This window comes from Zeus faber, assembly GCF_960531495.2.
Source record: "Zeus faber genome assembly, chromosome: 1".
NCBI lineage: Eukaryota > Metazoa > Chordata > Actinopteri > Zeiformes > Zeidae > Zeus > Zeus faber.
Genome location: NC_137193.1, coordinates 11,186,272 through 11,207,571, shown reverse-complemented (window position 1 = coordinate 11,207,571; position 21,300 = coordinate 11,186,272). Strand labels below are relative to the sequence as shown.

The 21,300-nt window shown below is 46.5% G+C and overlaps 1 protein-coding gene across 1 annotated transcript; it reads right to left on the bottom strand.

Moving 5' to 3' along the window:
- Nucleotides 1–3,236: 3,236 nt before the first annotated feature.
- On the bottom strand, nucleotides 3,237–20,083 carry clspn (claspin; the record flags this gene model as incomplete). The annotated part of the gene is made up of 24 exons (XM_080004715.1): nucleotides 3,237–3,374; nucleotides 4,579–4,740; nucleotides 6,946–7,025; nucleotides 7,332–7,464; nucleotides 9,003–9,130; nucleotides 9,376–9,497; nucleotides 10,089–10,250; nucleotides 10,839–10,963; nucleotides 11,093–11,165; nucleotides 11,426–11,489; nucleotides 11,752–12,286; nucleotides 14,094–14,290; nucleotides 14,452–14,501; nucleotides 14,743–14,924; nucleotides 15,073–15,239; nucleotides 15,722–15,910; nucleotides 16,320–16,921; nucleotides 17,261–17,363; nucleotides 17,512–17,584; nucleotides 18,178–18,246; nucleotides 18,505–18,648; nucleotides 18,982–19,400; nucleotides 19,860–19,974; nucleotides 20,075–20,083. The coding sequence occupies 24 exons, from the start codon at nucleotides 20,081–20,083 to the stop codon at nucleotides 3,237–3,239; spliced, it is 4,041 nt and encodes a 1,346-aa protein (XP_079860841.1).
- Nucleotides 20,084–21,300: the final 1,217 nt, after the last annotated feature.

Genomic DNA, 21,300 nt, shown 5'->3' with positions numbered 1-21,300 from the left:
AAACGCCCTCCCAAACACACAGGACACCGATGGAACTGAGATTGAGGGGAGAAGAGCGAGAGGGGGAGAGGGAGAGAGGGAGAGACAGGGAGAGGGAGAGGGAGATGGAGATGGTGATGGAGAGGGAGAGGGAGACGGGCGGAGATTGGATGCAGAAGAGCTGTGCTGCGGCACAACAAGGGGGGGGGGGGGGGGGAGCGGGAGAACAGCACGAAATGCACTGAAACACTTGAGAGAGAGAGAGAGAGAGAGAGAGAGATGGAGGGAGAGGGGGGCGGGGGCGGAAGAGAGAGAGAGAGAGAGAGAATTTGACATACAGTGAGATAGACTTGAGCGTTCAGGGCAATCGGGGGAAAAAAAACCCTCTGGAGCAGCAAAGAGATCTTTGTGCCGTACATTAGACAGTAACCCCTAACATCCCTATCCCTATCTCACCCACACACACACACACACGCACACGCACACACGCACACACACTCTCCCACAGAAGAGCATGACTTACCTTGTGCATAATAAGGCCCTAGTCTGAATTGTACACAGCCCGTGGCTCTATGACCCACTTCACTCAGATCAGCGTCCCGTCTGCCGGAGCACCAGACTCTGCGGTGACAGTGGCTGAGGGCGGCCGACACCCAGTGGCCAAACTGTCAGAGCCCACGGTGCACCGTACTGTAACGGGGAGGGGGAATAGATCCCGGGTTAAAAAAAACAAAACAAAACCCCCCCCCAACACAACAATAACAAGATGAGTGGACCCCGAGCCAAAGCTACCACCCTCGTCCTCCTGCGGTGTGATAAATCAGCCCAGACACGCACAAGTGAAACACCCGACCCATCACGGACGGCTTCGTTAAACAAGCTCCATCACCACGAGCGCACACGCTCTCTCACACACACACACACACACACACACACACACACACACACACACACACACACACACGACACACACACACACACACACACACACACACACACACACACACACACACACACACACACACACACACACACGCACGCACGCACACACACACACACACACACACACACACACACGCGCTTTGGACGTGGACGTAAACAAAAACAGGGAACGAGAGAAACAAGTGCATTGGACACACACACACACAGACACACACACACACACCCCTGGGTGCGGCGGCTCACGTTTCAATTAAATTATTCCGACCCCTGCCCTCTCTCCTCCTCACGATCCGGGTAACGGCAGACCTCCGTCCTCGGGATATTTTCGCGGTCCGGCCCCAATGACAAGCCGCGTAACCGTGCACCGCACTCGAGTGGGGCGCGAATCGGGAGTTTAGGGGCAAATTGGCAGCGCTGACCCCATGGATCCCCCTCAAGAGTCGCGCTGGGTTGGGTTTGTTCGAAAGCGGATTTAAATCCGGGTCCGTAGTGAACACGTACGGACCCGGAGCGGGAGATACATTAGGTGTACGGAGAGCGGGGCCAACAACGTGAACCGCGGGAGACGCCGTGATTTTCGACAAGCAGCGCCGCGACTCGAGTCGGGCTGCGGCTCCGCCCGCAGCCACAGGGCTTAGCAGTAGCTCGCTCCCACTCGGGTGGGGGGGGGTTCACTCCAGCCCCTCTCGGCTGTGGCCCCTAATGAGGCGTAATGGGGCCTCCTGCAACCCCTGCGCCACCCCAGGACCTTCTCCTAATAACCGCGCGGCTACTAATGAGATGGAGAGGAAGATGAAAGGGGCTCGTTAGAATCCCCTCCCTTAACGACGACCTATTATTAGCCACTTATCAATTCATTAGTCTCTAAAGCGCAATTATGTTGTAAACCAGAAACCAAAAAAAAAAAAAATAAAATAAAAAGTGACGCCAAGAAGCGTCGGGAGGGGAGTGTGGAGATGTCAGCCCAGGACACGTTTTGCCAAAACTCGAGGCCTGCTTGGCCACGGAGGCGCACGTCAGGCCGCGGCAGTTCTCTTAAGGTTAGTTGTGTCCGGGTGACTCAAAGCCAATCATGCGTTACTGAATTGTCTCGCCGGGTGCGAGGCCAAAATGAGAGGAGTGAAGCTAATTATGAATGCGTATTCTAGGTCAATTTCCAATGGGGACCATTTCTATTTAACGATACTAGAACAAAGTGTATATTTTTCTTTAATCTTGCCGAGACCCACAGGTTCCCACTTAAAGACCCCCGAGGGTCCCTGCACCACACATTGTGGACCGCTTCTGTAGAAGGTTCACTTTAGATTTGTTCAAGCGCATCGGGTAGAATACGTGCATATTGCTGAATTTAGGCCTGGTACAAAGCTACGGATATACTCCTTTTCCACATGCCTCCACTTGTGACCACTAGAGGGAGCAAGAGCCTATCGTCGCCTGAGCGAGAACAAAGGATGCCGCGTCTGAATGAAACAAATTCCCTTGCTGCCCTGAGAGCTTTGAGGCTCGTCCAGTGTTGATTCTAGCCTTTGTCTGACGTCTTGCGCAAGGAACACGGCTCCTCTGTGCGAAACACTTCAGGGCTCCTGCTTTCTGCAACAACGTGCAGCTTCCTTTCACACGGAGAGCAAGGTGTCAAGAGACCGACAAAGACATTGTAGGTATCACAGACCAACGGGCAACATAAGTCCTCGTGTGGACATATTTAAAATTTCACAAATGAGACATTTTATTGATTATAAATATTTGTAGCGTTAACAGTAAAAATAAAAATAATAAAAGTTGCACAATATATTGCCAATTTCTGCCCACCGCCCCTTGTAGTCTGTTTTTGATAGTTATCTTTCAACAGATGGTCACAAGGCGCAAATATTTCTCTTAAAATACACTTTTATTTACAATGTAAAAACAATACGCTCTACATAATTAAAACGCAAAAGTCAAAGCAATCCTATTTACATGTTTATAAAAAAAAAAAAAAAAAAGTTTTCAAATGAACGACAACCAGTCCAAAATGAGTCAAGTACAAGCAGATCTCAATTCAACTAGTCACACACACACACACACACACACACACACACACACACACACACACACACACACACACACACACACACACACACACACACACACACACACACACACACACACACACACACACACACACACACACACACACACACACAACAAAAACCTTCAATGAACGAAGGAAGCGGCTCAAACAGGAGGACCTGTTTCGACCTGAACCGCACGTCGGTGAACCCCTCCGAGCGCCGCGCGCAGAGAGCGATAAATTAGGTGGTGGATCGTGTTCCCCTCTAGTTCTCCAAGAAGCTGAAGATGCTCCTCTGGCCGCCGGCGGTGGCGGCGGCGGCGGCGGGGCCGGCCGGGCGGTTCTCCCGACAGGCCCGCTTGGCGGCAGGGTTCACGGCCTCCAGCTGACACCTCTTCTTAACCTGAGGGACAGAAAGCGTTTCACGGAGAAGGCTTTAAAAAAAAAACAAAAAAAACAGAAAAACGGGAAGCCGTCGATGTCGAGTGGTCTGTTGAACTGCCGGCCGAGGGAGACGACCCGAGGCAAAATAAAGTCAATTTAAAAAAAATAAAACATTAAGAATAGTTCATAGTCATAAAACACATGTGCCATCTCTTATTGGCGTTGATTGGTTCACTTCCTGCTGCCATTATAGCCGTTGCCATGTGTGACTTGGACTTTGGCGCCGCCTAGTGGCATCCAGTCAAACAAACGCGTCCAATAAACGCAGCTCAAAGCTCGAGCAACCCCCTCCCTGCAAGGTCAAAAATACACATTAAACAATAAAGCAAGATGCGGTCATCGTTGTTATATATGTTAAAAAAATAATCTATTAAAAGTACAATCCCTGATGTGCAATTTGTCCAAATATGTGCAATACTCTGATTCCTATATATGTTGTTTCTACTTAGGTATATATTTTTACATATTTTATATTGTTTGTAGTGCTTACCGTGACTCTTACTTACTTTTAGTTACTACCAAACACTTTATTGATGCTCTTTATTTTCTGCTGTCACTTCTTGCTGCTGTAGCTGTACAAATTTCCCCGTTGCGGGACTAATAGAGGTTTATCTTATCAAATACATGTATTTAGAAACAGTCTGTGAAGGCGGTGAAGTCGGATCCCTACCAGGAACATTTAACTTTCACTTTCAATCAGGGAAAAAAAAAAAGTTATTTCTAAACTTATTTCTAATAGTTCAAATTGGACTTGAGGGATTATTTTGTATTGTTTGATATTTGATTGTTTGACATTTGGCTCCAAAACGTAATGGGTTTCATGGTGAAGAAGGATCAAATCAACGTTTTCTCGGTGACAAAGTATTTGAGGGAATGATGCTGGTGGATGTCGCCGCCTACTGGCAGGAAGAGATATGGCGAGTTGTTGACATTACAGTGATGTAACCAACATTGTTAAACAGGAAGTTGGTGACAATACCACCGAACAGTCATGCATATGGTACCTATGTATGGAGTGTGAAACACTGGTTAAAACCCCCCTGCTCCAAATCTCAAAATCAAGTTATTATTCTGATGACACTGTTAAAAAAAATAAAAATAAAAGAAATTTAATTGCCGAACTTAGTGGGGAAAAAGCATCTTTCCTTCCATCTTTGACCCACCTGTTTCTTTGGCCCCTCGGAGCCCGGGGCATCCTTCTCAGGGGACAGGGTTTGGAAGAGGAAGCCCCTGGTGCTCCGCGGGGCCAGGGGGTTCCCGTCAGAGATGGAGGCCAGCTTCTGCAGCACCGAGCGGGGCTGGCTCAGCAGAGAACCTCTCCTCACCTGGAGGAGGGAGACAGAGGTGAGGGAGGGGCAATATGGAAGAATTATCACAATAACCACACACACACACACACACACAGACACACACACACACACACACAATATTGTATATAACTTACATTACATACACTCACTGACAACTCTATGCAGCACCTGTACATCTACTTATTCATGCGGCCAATCATGTGGCAGCAGTACAGCGCATAAAATCGCGCAGATACGGGTCAACAGTCTCAGTTCATGTTCACATCAGCCATCATGATGGAAAAACAATGATCTCAGTGTTTTCAACCGTTGCATGATTGTTGGTGCCAGACGGGCTGGTTTGAGTATTTCTGCAACTCCTGGGATTTTCATGCACAACTATCTCTAGAGTTTACTCAGTGGTGAGAAAAACAACATTCTGGGGACGGAGGAATGCCCGGCGGTTCTCGTAGAACGGTCAGACTGATTGGAGCTGACAGAAAGTCTACGGTAACTCAGATAACCACTCTGTGCAACTGCAGTGAGCAGGGAAACACTGAGGCGGATGGACTACAACAGCAGACGACCACGTCGGGCTACAACAGCAGACGACCACGTCGGGCTACAACAGCAGACGACCACGTCGGGCTACAACAGCAGACGACCACGTCGGGCTACAACAGCAGACGACCACGTCGGGCTACAACCGCAGATGACCACGTCGGGCTACAACCGCAGACGACCACGTCGGGCTACAACCGCAGACGACCACGTCGGGCTACAACAGCAGAAGACCACGTCGGGCTACAACAGCAGAAGACCACGTCGGGCTCCACATCAAGAACAGAAAGCTGAGGCTGCAGTGGGCACAGGATCATCGGAAATGGAGTCTAAGACTGTAAATACGGAGCCTGATCTGATGAATGTCCATTTCTGCTGAGGATCACAGATGGTGGGGTCAGAATTTGGCGCCAACAGCATGAATCCATGGACCCCACCTGCCTTGTGTCAACAGTCCAGGCTGGTGTAGGCGGTGTCATGGTGTGGGGATCTTTCCTTGGCACACGTTGGGCCGGTTAATACCAGTCAATCATGGCTTGAATGCCACAGCCTATTTGAGTATTGTCGCTGAGCGCGTGGGTCCCTTCATGGCCACAGTTTACCATCTTCTATCGGCCACTTCCAGCACGATAATGAGCAAGGTCACAAAGCAAAAGTCGCCTCAAACTGGTTTCCTGAACATGACAATGAGTTAAACGTTCGCCAGTGTGCTTCCCAGTCCCGGATCTGAATCCAGTAGAACACCTTTGGGATGTGACGGGAGACTCGCAGAATCAATGCGCAGCCGACAAATCAGCAGCAACTGCTGGATGCAATCGTGTCAACATGGAGCAGAATCTGACGGGATGTTTCCAACATCTTGTGGGATCCATGCCGTGAAGAATCAAGGATATATACATTTTTTTTTTTTAGAGCAAAGGGCACAGTGTTCCTAATGAGGTGCTCACTCAGTGTGCATTCATATCAGGTCATCTGACAAGTCGCGGGAGACGAGGGGAAGAACTAAAATGCTTCAAACATTATGAACGCCACAGTTGCCAGTGGCCGTCCTTAAGGCCTAAAGACAATTTCATCCGAGCAACGGGCGTGGAGATCATTTTCTCGTCGAGTAACCACAGTGGCTCATTCTTAAATTCACAGGCTACTTCTCACACCACTTGAGGCGCTCACGCCACCGGAGGAATGCCCGACAGATCAGAGCAGATCACCAACTCTTGGCTTTCAGCCAAAACGGCGAAAAATAGATCCCCCAGTATTTGGCTGGTGGTACATTCCCCAAACTGGGCAAGCATGCAAAGCGATGCATTAAATGTAATCATCATTACTGGAGCAAAAGTGTCACTTGACTTCAGCCTTAATCACACAACTGCAGTCTAAAATACCTCGCATCACATCACAATCATAACATTATTTTTCCATAGCCTGACAGAAGAGGAAGTAAAGTTTATTTATTTATAAAAAAAAAAAATAATAATAATAATAAAATAAATAAAAATAAATAAATAAATAAATAAATAGATGACAATTTTCGGCATATATGAGAAGCAAAACAAACAAAAAATAAAAATAAACACAAAATCCTTAAGAACAGAAGTGTGTGGCTAAATTTGCATATATACACACATTAAAAAGAACATATGAAAATGTGACCAGATGGATGTTTAAACGGCGGCGGCTCACCTGCGACTGCGGCGTGGGCCTCTGGAAGGGATTGAGCGCCGGCGGTTTGTTCCCTGGCTGGACGGCCGCAGCGGGGGGCTCTGGGGATCCGGGCAGATTCAAAAAAATCACATTCGTCTTATTTTTTTTAACTACGATTTGACATTTACGGTAAAAAAAACAGCAGAACCACAGCGCCAGCGAAACGCAGCTCTCCCTCCGAGTGCGGAAACTCGGACGCTTCATTTCTTACAGTTTGTCCGAGTGCGTTCGTATAAGTCATCGCAAACCTAAATTGCGGGATTTTGATCTTAATTCGGGCATCTGAGTTACACCTACAGTATTTATTAATCCTCACCAGTTTTTGATCAGGCGGATGAGTTTGACGGAGCGGAACCCCTTCTCACCTTTCCTCTGCAGGGTCTTGGCGGTGAGTTTCTTGGCCAGCTTCATGAACTGACTGTCCTCCTCTCCGATCTTCTCCTCCTCCTCCTCCTCTTCCTCGACGTCCGCCTCTCCTTTCTTGGCTTTCTGTTCGGACTGAGAGAGAGGAGGAAGAAGGAGGAGAAGGTAAGTAAAGTAATTTCATGGTGTTAAGGAACCCTTAAAAGTGCAACCCTGTATCCACCCGAATTCAGGCTCCGCAAAACTAGAGCGATTTTAAAGATTGTGACGTCGCTCAGGCTTATTTCCTTTTTTTTTTTAAATAAATGGTCCTGGATTGTGATAACAGTCCTGCAGACCTGGCAACCCTGGGAAAGTATTTTGAGTGCCACAAAAATGTAACAGGGAGTCTCTGTGGTGTTTGAGTCACCGCAGCGAAATGACTCTATGCCTAACTACTCATACAAAGTTACCAAACATGTTCACCAACTAGAGACGCACCCATTGCAATTTTCTTGGCGGATTCCTATTTCGGATTTTTATTTTTTATTTTTTATTTTTAAGTCTGACCTGCAGATTCTTATTTTTAGTCTGCTGTACATTGATGACAAATACATTGTGTGATTGGACAGCTGCACACAGACTACCGCTGCAATATTCAGTTACCATAAAAGTGAGGTTACTGATTTTGACACTATTTATTATTGTTCATTATACACTGTGGAACAATAATAGAACATGAAAATGTCCCTGAGTTCCAAGAAAATATTATATGAAACTGTCACTAAGTTTCAGTATAATTCAACCTGTTCCTGGACACAACATATAACTAACATGGGAATGTCCGTTTCAAACTTCAAATCCAAGTCTCTTTCACTTTCAGTGCAAATATACATTTATTATATTTATATGGTACTTTGCAAATAAATTGCAATCATTAGCAAAAAAAAAAAATAATTAAATAAATGGCCGACTCTTCTCATTCTCGTTCACTGGAAGTCCTCCGTCCCCCACCGTGCCTTAAACCAACTGAATCAAATTGAACTGTTAACATTGCCGTCACATTTTTGTGCTTTATTATAGCTCTCCCACTTTACCTCACAATGCAGTGTAACAATTCAGTGGATAATAAAGTACTGCTCAGTGCTGCGTATCAGCAGATGTTGAATAAAGGGAGGGCTTACAGAACCACAGGTTGTAGCATCTGTTCTAATCCGAGGGATGCAGTTTATATACCCATCAATGTACGGTATTGTTTTTAATTCATGTCTCACACACACACACACACACACACACACACACACACACACACACACACACACACACACACACACACACACACACACACACACACACACACACACACACACACACACACACACACACACACACACACACACACACACACACACACACACGGTCTGAATTAATGACCGGATGAGAGTGACCAACAATTTCACAACACATGAGATTTCAAATACTTTTCCGGGGTTTATATTTGAACAAACACAAAAGTAATTTGCCATTACAATATAGTCAAAAGTAATAAGTGCATAGGCTGAATTCTTAAACATGTTATTTTGAATTCACAAGCTCTTGATATTTTTAGGTCTCCATGTCCATCAAAATAAATCCGTGTAGAACTACTAATCGCACGACCAGTAACAATAGTGCTAATAGTACCAGTGACCCACCTGCTCCCTGAGCCACTGCTCCCTGTCCAGCCTCTCCCTCCTCCTCTGCACCTCTGCCTGGTCCATGTCTTCATCCTCCTCCTCTTCGTCCCCAAGTCCTCCCGTCCCGTCCGCTTCAAAACCATCATCTAAAAATAAAATAGGGGAAGGGGATTAGATGTTGGAAGGAACAATGCGTTATTTTCTATTTTTTTTTTTTTTTTAATTGACTACTTCTGGATTTCACCCTTACTACAAATGATACCATACATCAACAGAGGAGAAGCAAAACTTTTGACCGTCAGCCAGAGTTCAATTCAATTCAATAAAATTTAGGTCAGGACGTTTCTCAGCCCCTAGCAGATGCACATTTAACCTTTGACCCCAGCCGTACCCATGTTCTTCCAGCGGAAGCGGCGGGCGCGCCCGGGGCCGTCGGAGTGCAGGTCCCCGTCAGCGAGGTAGCGCTCCTGGTAGAGCCGCAGCTGCCGCTTGTCGTCGTCCAGGACTTGCTTCCTACGGCGAGAATTTCAAACATCAAGAGCGTTCCAAGAAACACATTTGGTCTGACGATTTAACGCGGAATCGTTTTAGATTTAGAAATGACGTGATTACTGAAATGATTAAACATCACGGCAACACGTGACAGCTTGGAAATATTTTGTGAGGTCAACTGAATATTTCAGCTCTACGAATTTTGCATTGATGAAAAAAAAACCCCCCACAAAACCCTAATAAATAAACGGAGGAAAACATAAGAATTATGATTTGGGGCCATCAGCAAATTCCTTGCGAAACCTTTTTGGTTATGGTTTGAGAAAAAGGGGAAAAGTCCGAATTTCTACCGCTACAACGGTGAAAATTTATTCCAGTTGGTTTTTTTTTTGGGATAAAATGCAATTGACATTCTCTACATTTCAGCCTTTTTTCCAAGGGAGCAGCATCATCTTCACTGTGCCTTTTCCGAATACACATTCTGTCTCGCTATCAAAAACGCAATCAAGCTTAAAAGTCAAGCTCCAGACCTTTAAAAAATATTTAATTATAGAACTTAATTTCCACGAAACGAAACTGAACTTATTCCGGATGTCGCAACGTTTTACTCACATGTGGATCTTGTTGACCTGGTCCTGCAGCTCCTGGTCGGACGGCAGCTCGTCCAGAGGCTCCTCTTCCTCGTACTCGCTCCCTCCGTCCTCGTCTTCGTCGCCGCTGCCGGCATCGCTGCCCGACAGCTCGGCCTCCGAGTCCACGTAGTCCAGCATGCGCCTGTTCACGGCCATCCAGGGGAAACAGCTCGGGGTTAAAAAAAATTAACACCATGAAAAATGTCACACATTTTTTTTTTGCCAGGTATTCAAAGATGCGTCATAGAAATAAAACCATTTAATTAAGAGTATTAAAAAAAACAACTAAAAACAAAAGCTAAAAAGCAGGGGAATATTATTGCCACGACTTTGTAAAGCTGAATGATTGTGAAGGTTACCAGAAACAGAATATTAAAATGATAATATTGATACGGGTGATTGGCGAGGGGGACAACAAGGTGCTGCATCGGCTTTTCTACAACTCTTCTAAAAACATAAAATTAAGTCGTTTCTCCTCAGCACACCGTGACTTTTGCGCCCGTCTCCGGGCTCTTTTAAACATTTATTTTAGGGCACAGGGCATGACTCCACTAAATGCACACATTGATCTACCAACGGGCAATTCAATTGTTCTATATAGTTCCATTATGCAGCCAGGCAAGCCTAAAAATAAAAGGAAGTCACTTAATAAACCGGGACTTGGCCATGACCTCATCGAGGGCAGAAATTTGAATCTGAATGACCAGAAAACAACCCGCTCGCCACTTACATTTTCTTCTTTTTCTTGATGCGGCGCGGCAGAAACAGAGCCTCCATTTCTTCCTCCTCCACCTCGTTATCCGCCTCATTCTCACCGGCGTCGTTCTCATCATCATCATCATCCTCCTCCTCCTCCTCCTCCTCCCCCTCCTCCTCCTAGAAGGACATAACACGCGTGTGACTTTTCAGTTGCACAGCGAAGAGAAATGTGCAACAAACATGGAGGTGTTCAGTGTGAGAATTATTCCGACAGGACAAACACACCGGTTCACTCTGACTCTCAACATCTGATAGGAGTCTGAATTCACAGTCATCTTCCTCCTCCGGCTTCATTTCACTAAAAAAAAAATAAAAGAAAAATTGTTCATATTCACACATTTATAAGGTAATATGAATCCTCTTGAAAGCGGGGATGAGTAAAAAAAAATACAATAACGGGGGAAAAATAAAAATAGTCAAATCTTTCAGGAAACCGAGACTTTCAATTGAGTGGAGAAAAATATCCCACCAAAAAACAAAACAAACAAGTAAAAAAACAAAAACAAAAAAACAACAAATAAATTAATAAATAAATAAATAAAAAATAATTGTGTGTACCCGCTCTGAGCTGTTGGGAGCAGGTGAGTGGCACTGGGGAGGGCCGGTCTCGTGGGGGAGGCTTCTGAATGATGGAAGGAGAGGAGATAATATGAAAGGATATCAATGTAGATAAGAAATTGACACTAAATTATGTTTAAACAGATATGAATTAAGAAAATAAAATTTGATTACACAGATGTATGCAAAATAGACACCAAAAGAAAGAGAAAGGTTAAAAACAAACAAACAAACAAACAAAACAAAACAAAAAAAAATTTAACCAGAGATTCAAGATCAAACTGCAGCTGCTCATCCTGGGCTTAAAATAACTAAATAAAATTAACCTGGACTGGGGAACTTTCCCGAACACAGCCCCAGCAGATGATCCATGCATTGGGTTGCACCCTCAGCTCGCTCTCCCTCCTCTTGCTTCTCCGGTTGCTCCCCAGCCTGCGTGGTGGGGAACGCCCCCGTGCAGAGCCCCAGCAGCTCATCCTCCTGGGTCTCCATCCCTATCCCGGACGGGCTCCCCGTGGCGCTCCCTCCGAAGCCCCCGGAGCAGAGCCCGAGCAGCTCCCCCATGTGGGCATCCATGGCGTTCTCGTCCAGGCTGTCCAGGATCAGCTGCCTCTTGTGGGAGCGCGGGGCCCCGGCGCGGGCTCCCACATTCAGGAAGCCCTCGGCGTCCAGCAGCTGGGAGTGGGCGTCGTCCTCCAGGGAGAAGCGGCCCTGGGAGTCCCCGCCCAGCTCCAGGCCGGGGCCCATCAGGGGAATCCCACCCATGGTCCCGGAATCCCCACTGGGAGAGGACGGGGCGTACAAGTCCTGGGAATCTTCCACAGGCAGCGAGAGGGACGGCTCAGAGAGCTTCCCTGAGCTCTGAGGGAGGAAGGAGATGGAAGGTGTAAAAAATTATATCGATATCGCAATGTGAGCCTTCGTATCACCTTGGATTATATTAATATATTTGTCAAATTCTCAATCAAAGCCAAAGGAAATATGCATTTTTAAATAAACCCACACTAAAGAAATCTCTGCAGCACCGAAAGCTACATATCACTTTAATTTTGTGGCATTCTCAGAGCTGCCAACCTCGGGAAAATATTTTGAGTAGCACAGTGTAACAGGGAGTCTCTGTGGTGTTTGAGTCACTGCAGCTAAATGACTCCATCAGTTATTCACACTGTAGCCGCCTCATGACGAGGCTCATTACATCGTATGCGAGCTACTACAGCTAACTATATACTGTTTACAAATTCATCTCATTAGGATAAACCCCTTGAAATGCATCATTTTGTCAAGTTCCCGAACATGTTTACCAACTAGAGATGCACCGATTCCCATTTTCTCGGTCTATTCAGAATCCTGATTCATTAAAGACTGACTCGCCGATTACGATTTACATTCAATTGTGTGTTCATAATAAAACACTGACTATTAAATATGTTTTACATTGTCTTCCGATCATTTTGAGTTTATATCCATGATCGGAGAAATCAAATTCTCTCATAATTTGGTCTCATTGGGTATATCTGCTGCACGTCACTGACAAATACATCACATGATCTGATCACACTCACGTGATTGGACAACTGCACATACAGCTGCAATTTTCAGTTACCACTATAGGGCGATTGCCAACGCTGACATTTTGTGTTTATTATTCATTATGGAACAATAATAGAACATTAACGTGTCCTTGAGTTCCAATAACATAGAATATGAAACTGTCACTAAGTTTCAGTATAACGCAACCCCTAACTCTCAGAGTTTTCGTAGGACACAACATATAATTAACGACTCGTTTTACTGAGTGACTCATCAACGTCACCCCCCCCCCCCCCAAAAAAATAAAAAAAATTAAAATAAATAAAAATCAAAGTTTGCATCATGAGTGTGGTCATGCACTAGGAACCAAAGCAGACGTTCCACTGTAGAGCCAGCGATAGAAACGCAGTCTGCACAATTTTGGAATACTGCCAGGCGATAAATAATTTATCTAATCTTCTTTGTTTACCTTAAATTACCTTCAAACACCAGACATTTTTTATTCGTCTCTTTTTTGAGCGTCAACTACGTCACATTACGTTGGTCTCGGGTTTGAGTATCGGAGCATTTTCACGAGTACATCAGCACTGTATGGGGCGTGTCAATTTGACCGACACAGAATCGTAAATATCTGACACTGATCAGCAGGTCACTGATTTGACATTTCACTGCATATATGTATGAAAGTATGTATATGTATGTGACGAATAAACCTCTTGAATCTTGAATCTTGTATTGATTGATTGTTTGCTGTAATTAAATAACAATAATCTTTTTTTTGCGTCGTTTCAGCTGGCATTTTGTACCTGCGTATTTTGACCAAGAATTGCGCGGTTGGTACATAACATGCGCGCAGGTTGGGAGGTCTGCGTTCTCATTCCATTTTTTGGAACTTTAAACAAAATAAGCTATAACATGCACCACACCATCGCAGGGCAGTGAACAGGAAAATTAATGCAGCATCTCTAAAATCTGTAATCTCGTTTCGAAAACAAACGAAAAAAAAAGTATCATTAACAATTATTTGGTATTCTGGACAGGCAAATACCTTAAAGTGAGAAGTTTATCAAATGAAAACATTATCACAATATGTAACCCACAAGCCTTGTAAAGATCTCACTGAACGAACGTCTCTCACCTTGGAGCCGGAGCCGATGAAGCTGGGTCTGAAGAAGCAGGGCGACGGGGAGCGGAAGAAGCAGGAGCTGGAGAGGGCGCGGCCGGCGGAGCGCTGGCCAGCGCTGACCGGCTGGTAAGAGGGGATCATGGAGCCGATCAGCTCGAAGCTGCTGTTGTGGCTGTTGTCCTTCGCCAGAGACAGAGAGTCTTCCTCCTCTAGAGGTGCCCAGAGAACAGAGGTTAACACAATTGCAAGTATATTAAAATGAATTACAACGTTTATAAGTTGCACAGATCTTTGTGCCTCAAATTTGTGTTATATTTTAGTTATTGGCACAATAACTCTGACAAACAAAGTAATCTTTCGATCTACTTACCCATTTTATTATCGCTGTCATGGCCAGGACCAATCTTCCGAACACCATCACTAGAAGTAAACACAATTAACACCCGTTTGGTTTCACTCCCCCTTTTTCATCCATTACTTCTCCGGGCAAATGTTTTTAATGCGATAAAATTTAAGACTAGATAAACTCAATCGTAAAACAACGTTCCCACCCTATTTAACATTGTAGGCAACAGAAAGATTATCATTGTTTTTTATTATTATTATTATTTTTTTTAAACAAGCTTTCTAACTTTTACCGAACATTAACCCTCCCACTGACCCTGTGCGAGAGCAGGAGCTGCCAGCGAACAGCATGAGCGTTCCCTCTGTGCTGAGGGGGGCGGCGGCGGGGAAGGGGCTCCCGACACTGGGAGCCACACTGCCATCTTCCTCTTCATCTTCATCGTCCCTCTCCCCTTCCTTCCCTGCTCTGTCGTCTCCTCTGAGCAGCTCGTCTACACCCTGAAGTAGAGAGAGATATAAATAAATAAATAAATAACCCACAAGTGTACAGAAATGGTTTGACTGTGTTGCCGGGGCCCGTCCCCGCCCACACAAAACAAAGATATCCACCGATCCATCGGATCGAGCCACAATTCCTAACACGCACCTCCTCCCCCTCAGACTCATCCGTCATGTCTTCCTCCTCCTCCTCCTCTTCTTCCCCGCAGTCTTCGTTGTCCAGGCGGTCCAGGGCGGCCTTGCGTGCCCTCTCCTCCTGCCGCCGCAGGGCCATAGCCTGCTGCAGACGCTGCTTCAGGGTCAACAGCTTCTCCCCTTCGCACAAAAAAAATATAAAATAAAATATATATATATATAAAAATATGAAAAAATTAAAATAATATGCTACAACCATAAGACTGAAAAAAAATTAACAGGGAGTTAGGGACCAAAACTAGGACATCAAAGGAATTGAATGTAGTTGGCTACGAGTTGCATGTTAGCAGAATAGGAACCAAACCAGTCTTTGAAGATTTCACACAATATTAATACAGTATACATTACCTGCTGACAAATGTTAGATAACCCAAATAAGGTTTTATCACCTTTAAAGTGCTATTTTGTTCAAAACAAATCCAATATTTGATACTTTATTTAGCTGGCACTTGATATTATATTTTCCTTATGTATGTGCTCCTCTATAGTCTGGTTTGCCCCTTTCCCGGCAAGAACGCAGAGATTAAGCACTCGCAAGACTTCTGGGGGCTGACGATACCATGACTACGACAATCTTCACCCCCCAACACCCAACCTCATACCGGGTTTAAGAGCCGCCGTCTCCTCCGCTCCCTCTTTCAGCGTCACGGTGACAGACTCTGCATGCAGCTCCTCCTGGCCAGAGGGGGTGCTGTCTTTCCGGATGATGCTGAGCTGCACGCTGCTCTCCCCCTGGGGTCGCGCCGCGGGCTGGACGTGACGGAGGTAGCGCTCCTTCAGGGCCTCCACACCTGGGAAAAATGCAACCGTATTCTAGAGCTCTGCCACAACACGACTCAACAACTCGGCAGTGTGAACTGAATCATGGTCATGATATTGCAGGTGGCGATTCATTGTCATAGAAATAATCACGATTAACAACCTGTTTTTGTTCTCTTTAAGGTCATATATACAATTGGCATAAAATAAAACTAAGAATAGTTTATAAATAATAATAATAATAATAATAATAATAATAATAATAATGTCTACATATTGCACAACAGCGATTAAAGATTGGAACATATTCACCTTAAACTCAGATTGTAACACATGGTTGTAGTCTTGTAGGTTCTCGCAATTTTGCAAAAAAGATCGCCATCGCCTCAAATAATTATGATCGGGCAATTATTCAATAATTGTGGCGGATATACTCCTCACCAGGGTTGGGCTGCGGGGGCTCCAGGTGAACAAAGATGCCGTCGTCTGCACACAGTTTGGGCACGGGGGGAGGGTCCAGCCCCAGCTCCCTCAACCTGGCCAGTCTGTCCTTCCTGGGCTTTTTAAGTCCCCGACCCGCTGAGCCCACACCGGCAGGGACGACGTCCACAGGCACCGGGGCCAAAGTTTCTTTCGCAGCTCGGTCCTGCGCCTGTGCGGCTTGGGAATGGAGCGACGTCGTGGTCTGGGCTGGACCTGTAAGAGCAGCAGAGCTTCCTTCTCCCTCAGGGACCGAAGGAGCCCTGACTTCTTCGCTGTCCGCCGTGGACCCCTGGAGACTCTCTGACGGGTAGAGCACTGGCCCAGCCTCCTGGTCCGCAGGCCGGCTGGCGGGCTGCTCGGCGGCCTGGCTCGGGTTCTCCTGCTGGGGGGAGGAGGTGGCGGCTGGGTGAGGCAGGGCCTGGAGCGGGGAGGGAGAAGAGTCCTTCTCTGTAGGCGGCAGCTGGACCTCGCCGGGCTGCTTGGTGGGAGGTGGAGGAGGAGGAGGAGCCGCTGGAGGAGCCGGGGCGGACTCCAATACCAGAGCCTGATATTTGGATGACCTTAGAGAGGTCCAAAGAGCGAGGGTTGGTGTGTGCAAAAGGTATACAAAAAAAAAAAAAAAAAAAAAAAAAGCCCAAAACAAACAAACACACTGCTCCCACTTTGCATTTCCCCAATGGTGTTTTTTTTAATATTTTGTAAATGACTGAAAAGTAGAATTTGTTTAAATTATATAGCAACATCCAAACAAAAATAATTTTAGCTTTCCAGCAGTACGGATAGGTAGCAAAATGCTGAAGTTTTCAAAGATCAATTTGGCAAAGATAATAGGAAAAATAAAAATAAAAATGCTGTTTGTTGTAAATTGATTGATAAAACGATTTTGGGCGTGTGCTTACTTGAGCAGTGCCATGACGGACCCCTCGGGTCGGGCCCTCCTCTTGTAGAACTGGTCGATGGTCTTCGGTTTGGGGACGTGGTAGGGCAGACCCAGGTAAGACTCTGGTGAGGGCAACACAAAAATATCATTTTTATCTTTTGAAGACGGTCTAACTTGGTGAACAGCTCGGTGACGTTCTTTGTCATGATCAAACTGAAGCGAGCGAAACAATTGAGAAAATGACTCAAGGAAGCCGCAGTGGAAACTGACCCCTGACCAGCCGCTGGGATTCACTGTGGAGCTGCTTTATGGCTTCTAGACTGGCGCGGGCAGCCTTCCTCTCCTGGGAACGGCACAGGGAGAGTTATTTAAAGGCTTTTGTTGGTGTAACATTTGTCTAATATTCAGTCAACAGCACATCATTCCGATTGGCTACCGGGCCGGTTGTGTTGCGCTACACATGTTTGTGTTTAATCTTTTCAAGTATTTTTTAGAGCTTATAGAGCTGATTGTGAGTAACCACAAGGTGTCACGACATTTCACTACATATATGTATGTGACAAATAATCTCTTGAACTTGGGGGGAATTATTTTTATTTTTTCAAACTATCAATGCTTTCAGAAAATTGTGAGCGCAAACTAAATTGTGATTCAGTCCCTCCGTGATTTTGTTTTTTGTGACTGTCGCAGCCAATAATGCTTGACTTTGCGGTGGAATCGCTCAAAACTTGCTACATGTTAGGTTATGCACAGGGAAGGGCTGACAGGTTTAACAGCCTCGAGATTTGGCCATTTAATGGATTTAAAGATGCCCGTTGGCTGGATGCGTTTGCATCATTTATTGTGACAACAAAATCTGGATTTCCTGGAAGGACTCATAATCCAAACAGCATCCCAGGTATCTATTAATAAAGAAAATAATTCAGCCGTACATACCACACGGTGTGGTTTGGTTGAAGGATCTTCGTCGTGGTCACCCTCCTCTTCCTCATCCAGGAGAGGTTCCTGGAATAAGAGTCAACGCCTCTCAATGTAGGTCAATTCATAACAAATGGGACTTCCTTTACATTGGCACCAAAATTTAATACGAAATGAAGCATCGCTTATAGTAATGACCGCGTAAAGCGGAGATTTGTTGCTTGGATCCCCCGAATCACAGTTTTAAATCGTTATTCCTATAAAACGGAACATTTCTGACATGAACAACAATGCTCAACAAGAGCTGGGAGGGAGCCTGGGCACTGCCCGTGTCATTCCGTTTACCTTGTGTTTTTTGACCTTCTGTCTGACGGCCGCTCGGATGGCGTCCAGAGACTCCTCTTCCTCCTCATCTTCACCCACGCCGGCATCAAAGAGGTCCGTGTCGCCAAGGAGACAGCCGCTGTCGTTCAGAGCCCGAGGCGCCTCCTGTGAGCGAGGTGATATAATTATGCAAAGCGGTTTTGCCCAACGTGCGAAAAGATGATGATGTACTTAAATATCGTCTTCAGGGACATTACAGTACAGTAATGCAGGTTTCTGAACTGCATAGACTTGGTCATAATGTCCACATTACTAATGATTGTTCTTCAAAATCTCTTGTGTGGAAACATTTTAAGAAAGTACCAACAGCTCTCCCCAAAATATCCGCAAACGATACAGACACATTGAGGTATTCTTCCAAAATATTACAGATTAAATAATAGATTTTTTGAATTATTGCCCATCCTTATTTGACCCGCGAAAGACTTTTCTGCAAACCTCGCTCACATCCGCAGAGCTCCGTTTCTTCCCCTTCTTCGCTTTTTCCACAGCTTTGCTTCGCCTTTCCTTCTTCTCCCTGTGCCTTTGGCTTTTCTCTCGCTTCCGTTCCTTTGATTTGCCTCCCTTCTTCACCTCCCCCTCCTCCTCCTCCTCCTCTTTTCCGCCCTCCTTCCGGGGCTCGGGTTCGCTCTCCTCACTGTCGGCGGGGGCGCGGGACACCCTCCCCCTCTTGTGCAGGACCTTCTTCTTCCTCCCTTCTTCGGCCTCTGTTGGCCCCTCGTCCGACACGGAGAGGACCAGGGCCTCGGCCATGTTCACGCTGCCCTCCGCCGAGGCCTCCTCTTCGTCGCTGTCCCTGATGGCCCGGTGGCCGCGAGGCTTCCGGTGAACCAGGATGTCCTCGTCGTCATCCGAATCTGGGGGACAAAAACGGACGGCGTCTTGAGTCGGGGTAAAACGTGGGAAAATGACTCACTAGCTCACTGTGAACATAGATAGATTGTGTACATATGTGTTATTTCTCATCTCATTTTAATAGGCATCTCTTTCTTGACTAAGCTGTGTGTTTGGCGTTGCAATGCCCGAATTCCCCTCCGGAGATGAACAATTATCCCGAATACAAAAATCCACGCACGGGCAACTACTTCAACAAACTCACTCCCGGTACTCGATGTGGTGACTGTCCTTCAGCAGCCAGTTCGTATTATATTAAGGTTCCCAATACCAGCCTGTGATTTACTATTTGAATATGCCCTGAAGCGTAATGCTCACATTAATGAACGTTTGTGTAAATGGCCTCGCGGTCTGGTGGCGCAAACCCAACGACATCACCGCAGAAACAACAGCGGATCCCCGTCACGTCAATTCCGCTTTACCCTGATGCTCCTTTACAGCGTCCGTCATCTCGGTCACCATCTTCTCCGCCGGAGAACCCATTCCGCTGTCCGAGTTGCTCTCCTCCACCTGGACCACCGCTGGGAGCCCTTCCGCCTGCCAGAAGAACAACAGGCGCGTAAATAGCCGCGGGGAAATTTGTCACCTGCCTTAAACCCATCCTCAGGTTTTAAGGAGCAGTTGGCGGCCTGTTCACCCCCTCCATCGCGCCAGTAGATTCAATTTAGATTTCATCAACTTATCCCATCAGATTTTTATTCAGTTCTGTAAACCTGTGGCTGGTAAGCAGAAGTCGGGGTGCACAATTATTATTTATGAGTAACTGTGGCCTGTGAGGGACGCACATACTTGGGCTTGTATGTGCGTTTCGTGGGTCGTGTTTCGTCGTGGCCATGGCGGTGGACTGACGAAGTCATCTAGATTCAGTGGATCGCCGTGAGCAAAAGAGGCCCACGCAGCGAAAAGGTTGGAAAGAACCTCGGCCCCTGATTAAAACGGTTCAGAGCACGCCACCAACAACACGTAGGCGGCCTGAAGGACGGATATCCAGACGCACGACGAACTCATCTGAATATAAACATCGGTAAAGGACCAAATGGCTGCGGCGAAATGAGCCGATTCCCACACAATGAGCTCGCCGGTTAGCCGGTTACACAAAGCTTGGCTAAGTGGCACAAAAGAGAGAGAAAGAGAGAAAAAAGGGGCCGAATTAAACGTGTCATTGAGCAAGGCAAACGGAGAAGGCGACTTCGGGCGAAAGGTGGTTGAATCCTCATCTGGTCCGCGTTCGGGTTAGAAGCTGCGTCGGATCGGTGAAGCAGGCCCTGGCGCTCGAGCAGCTGCTCGGCTGGCAGCGGGCTAACCCCACGCTAGCTGGCCAACACGCACGCCAGCGAATACATACAGACACGTCAACTTAAAAGCGCTCCGGGGATGGTTCGAGTGAACCTTCCCGCCGTTCGTGAACTTTAATACGTCGATACCCAGACCGACCGACACGGGTCTTACCCCTTGAGAGAGAGCGGCGACGCTCATCTTTGTCCGGACGATTCAAAGTGTTCCGATCCAAAAAGGGAGGACGACGCTTCATATAACCGGGCGGGCGGGCGGGGGTAAAAAAATGTCCGTTGCGGCGGCGGCTACTTAATTGTTTCAAAAGCGCATTGAGGTTGTCGTTCGACCGGAGAGTTTTCCCCGCTCCCGCCTGTTCTCGACGCCGAGGGGAGACGTTTGATTTTTCGCGCGCCGTGACAGCTGGCCGTGCCCCCCGGCGTGACGGAGGAGGTGTCAATCTGTGACGTAGCGCCTCGCCATTGGCCGGTGTTAGTGAGACGTGTGTGTGTGTGTGTGTGTGTGTGTGTGTGTGTGTGTGTGTGTGTGTGTGTGTGTGTGTGTGTGTGTGTGTGTGTGTGCGTGTACGTG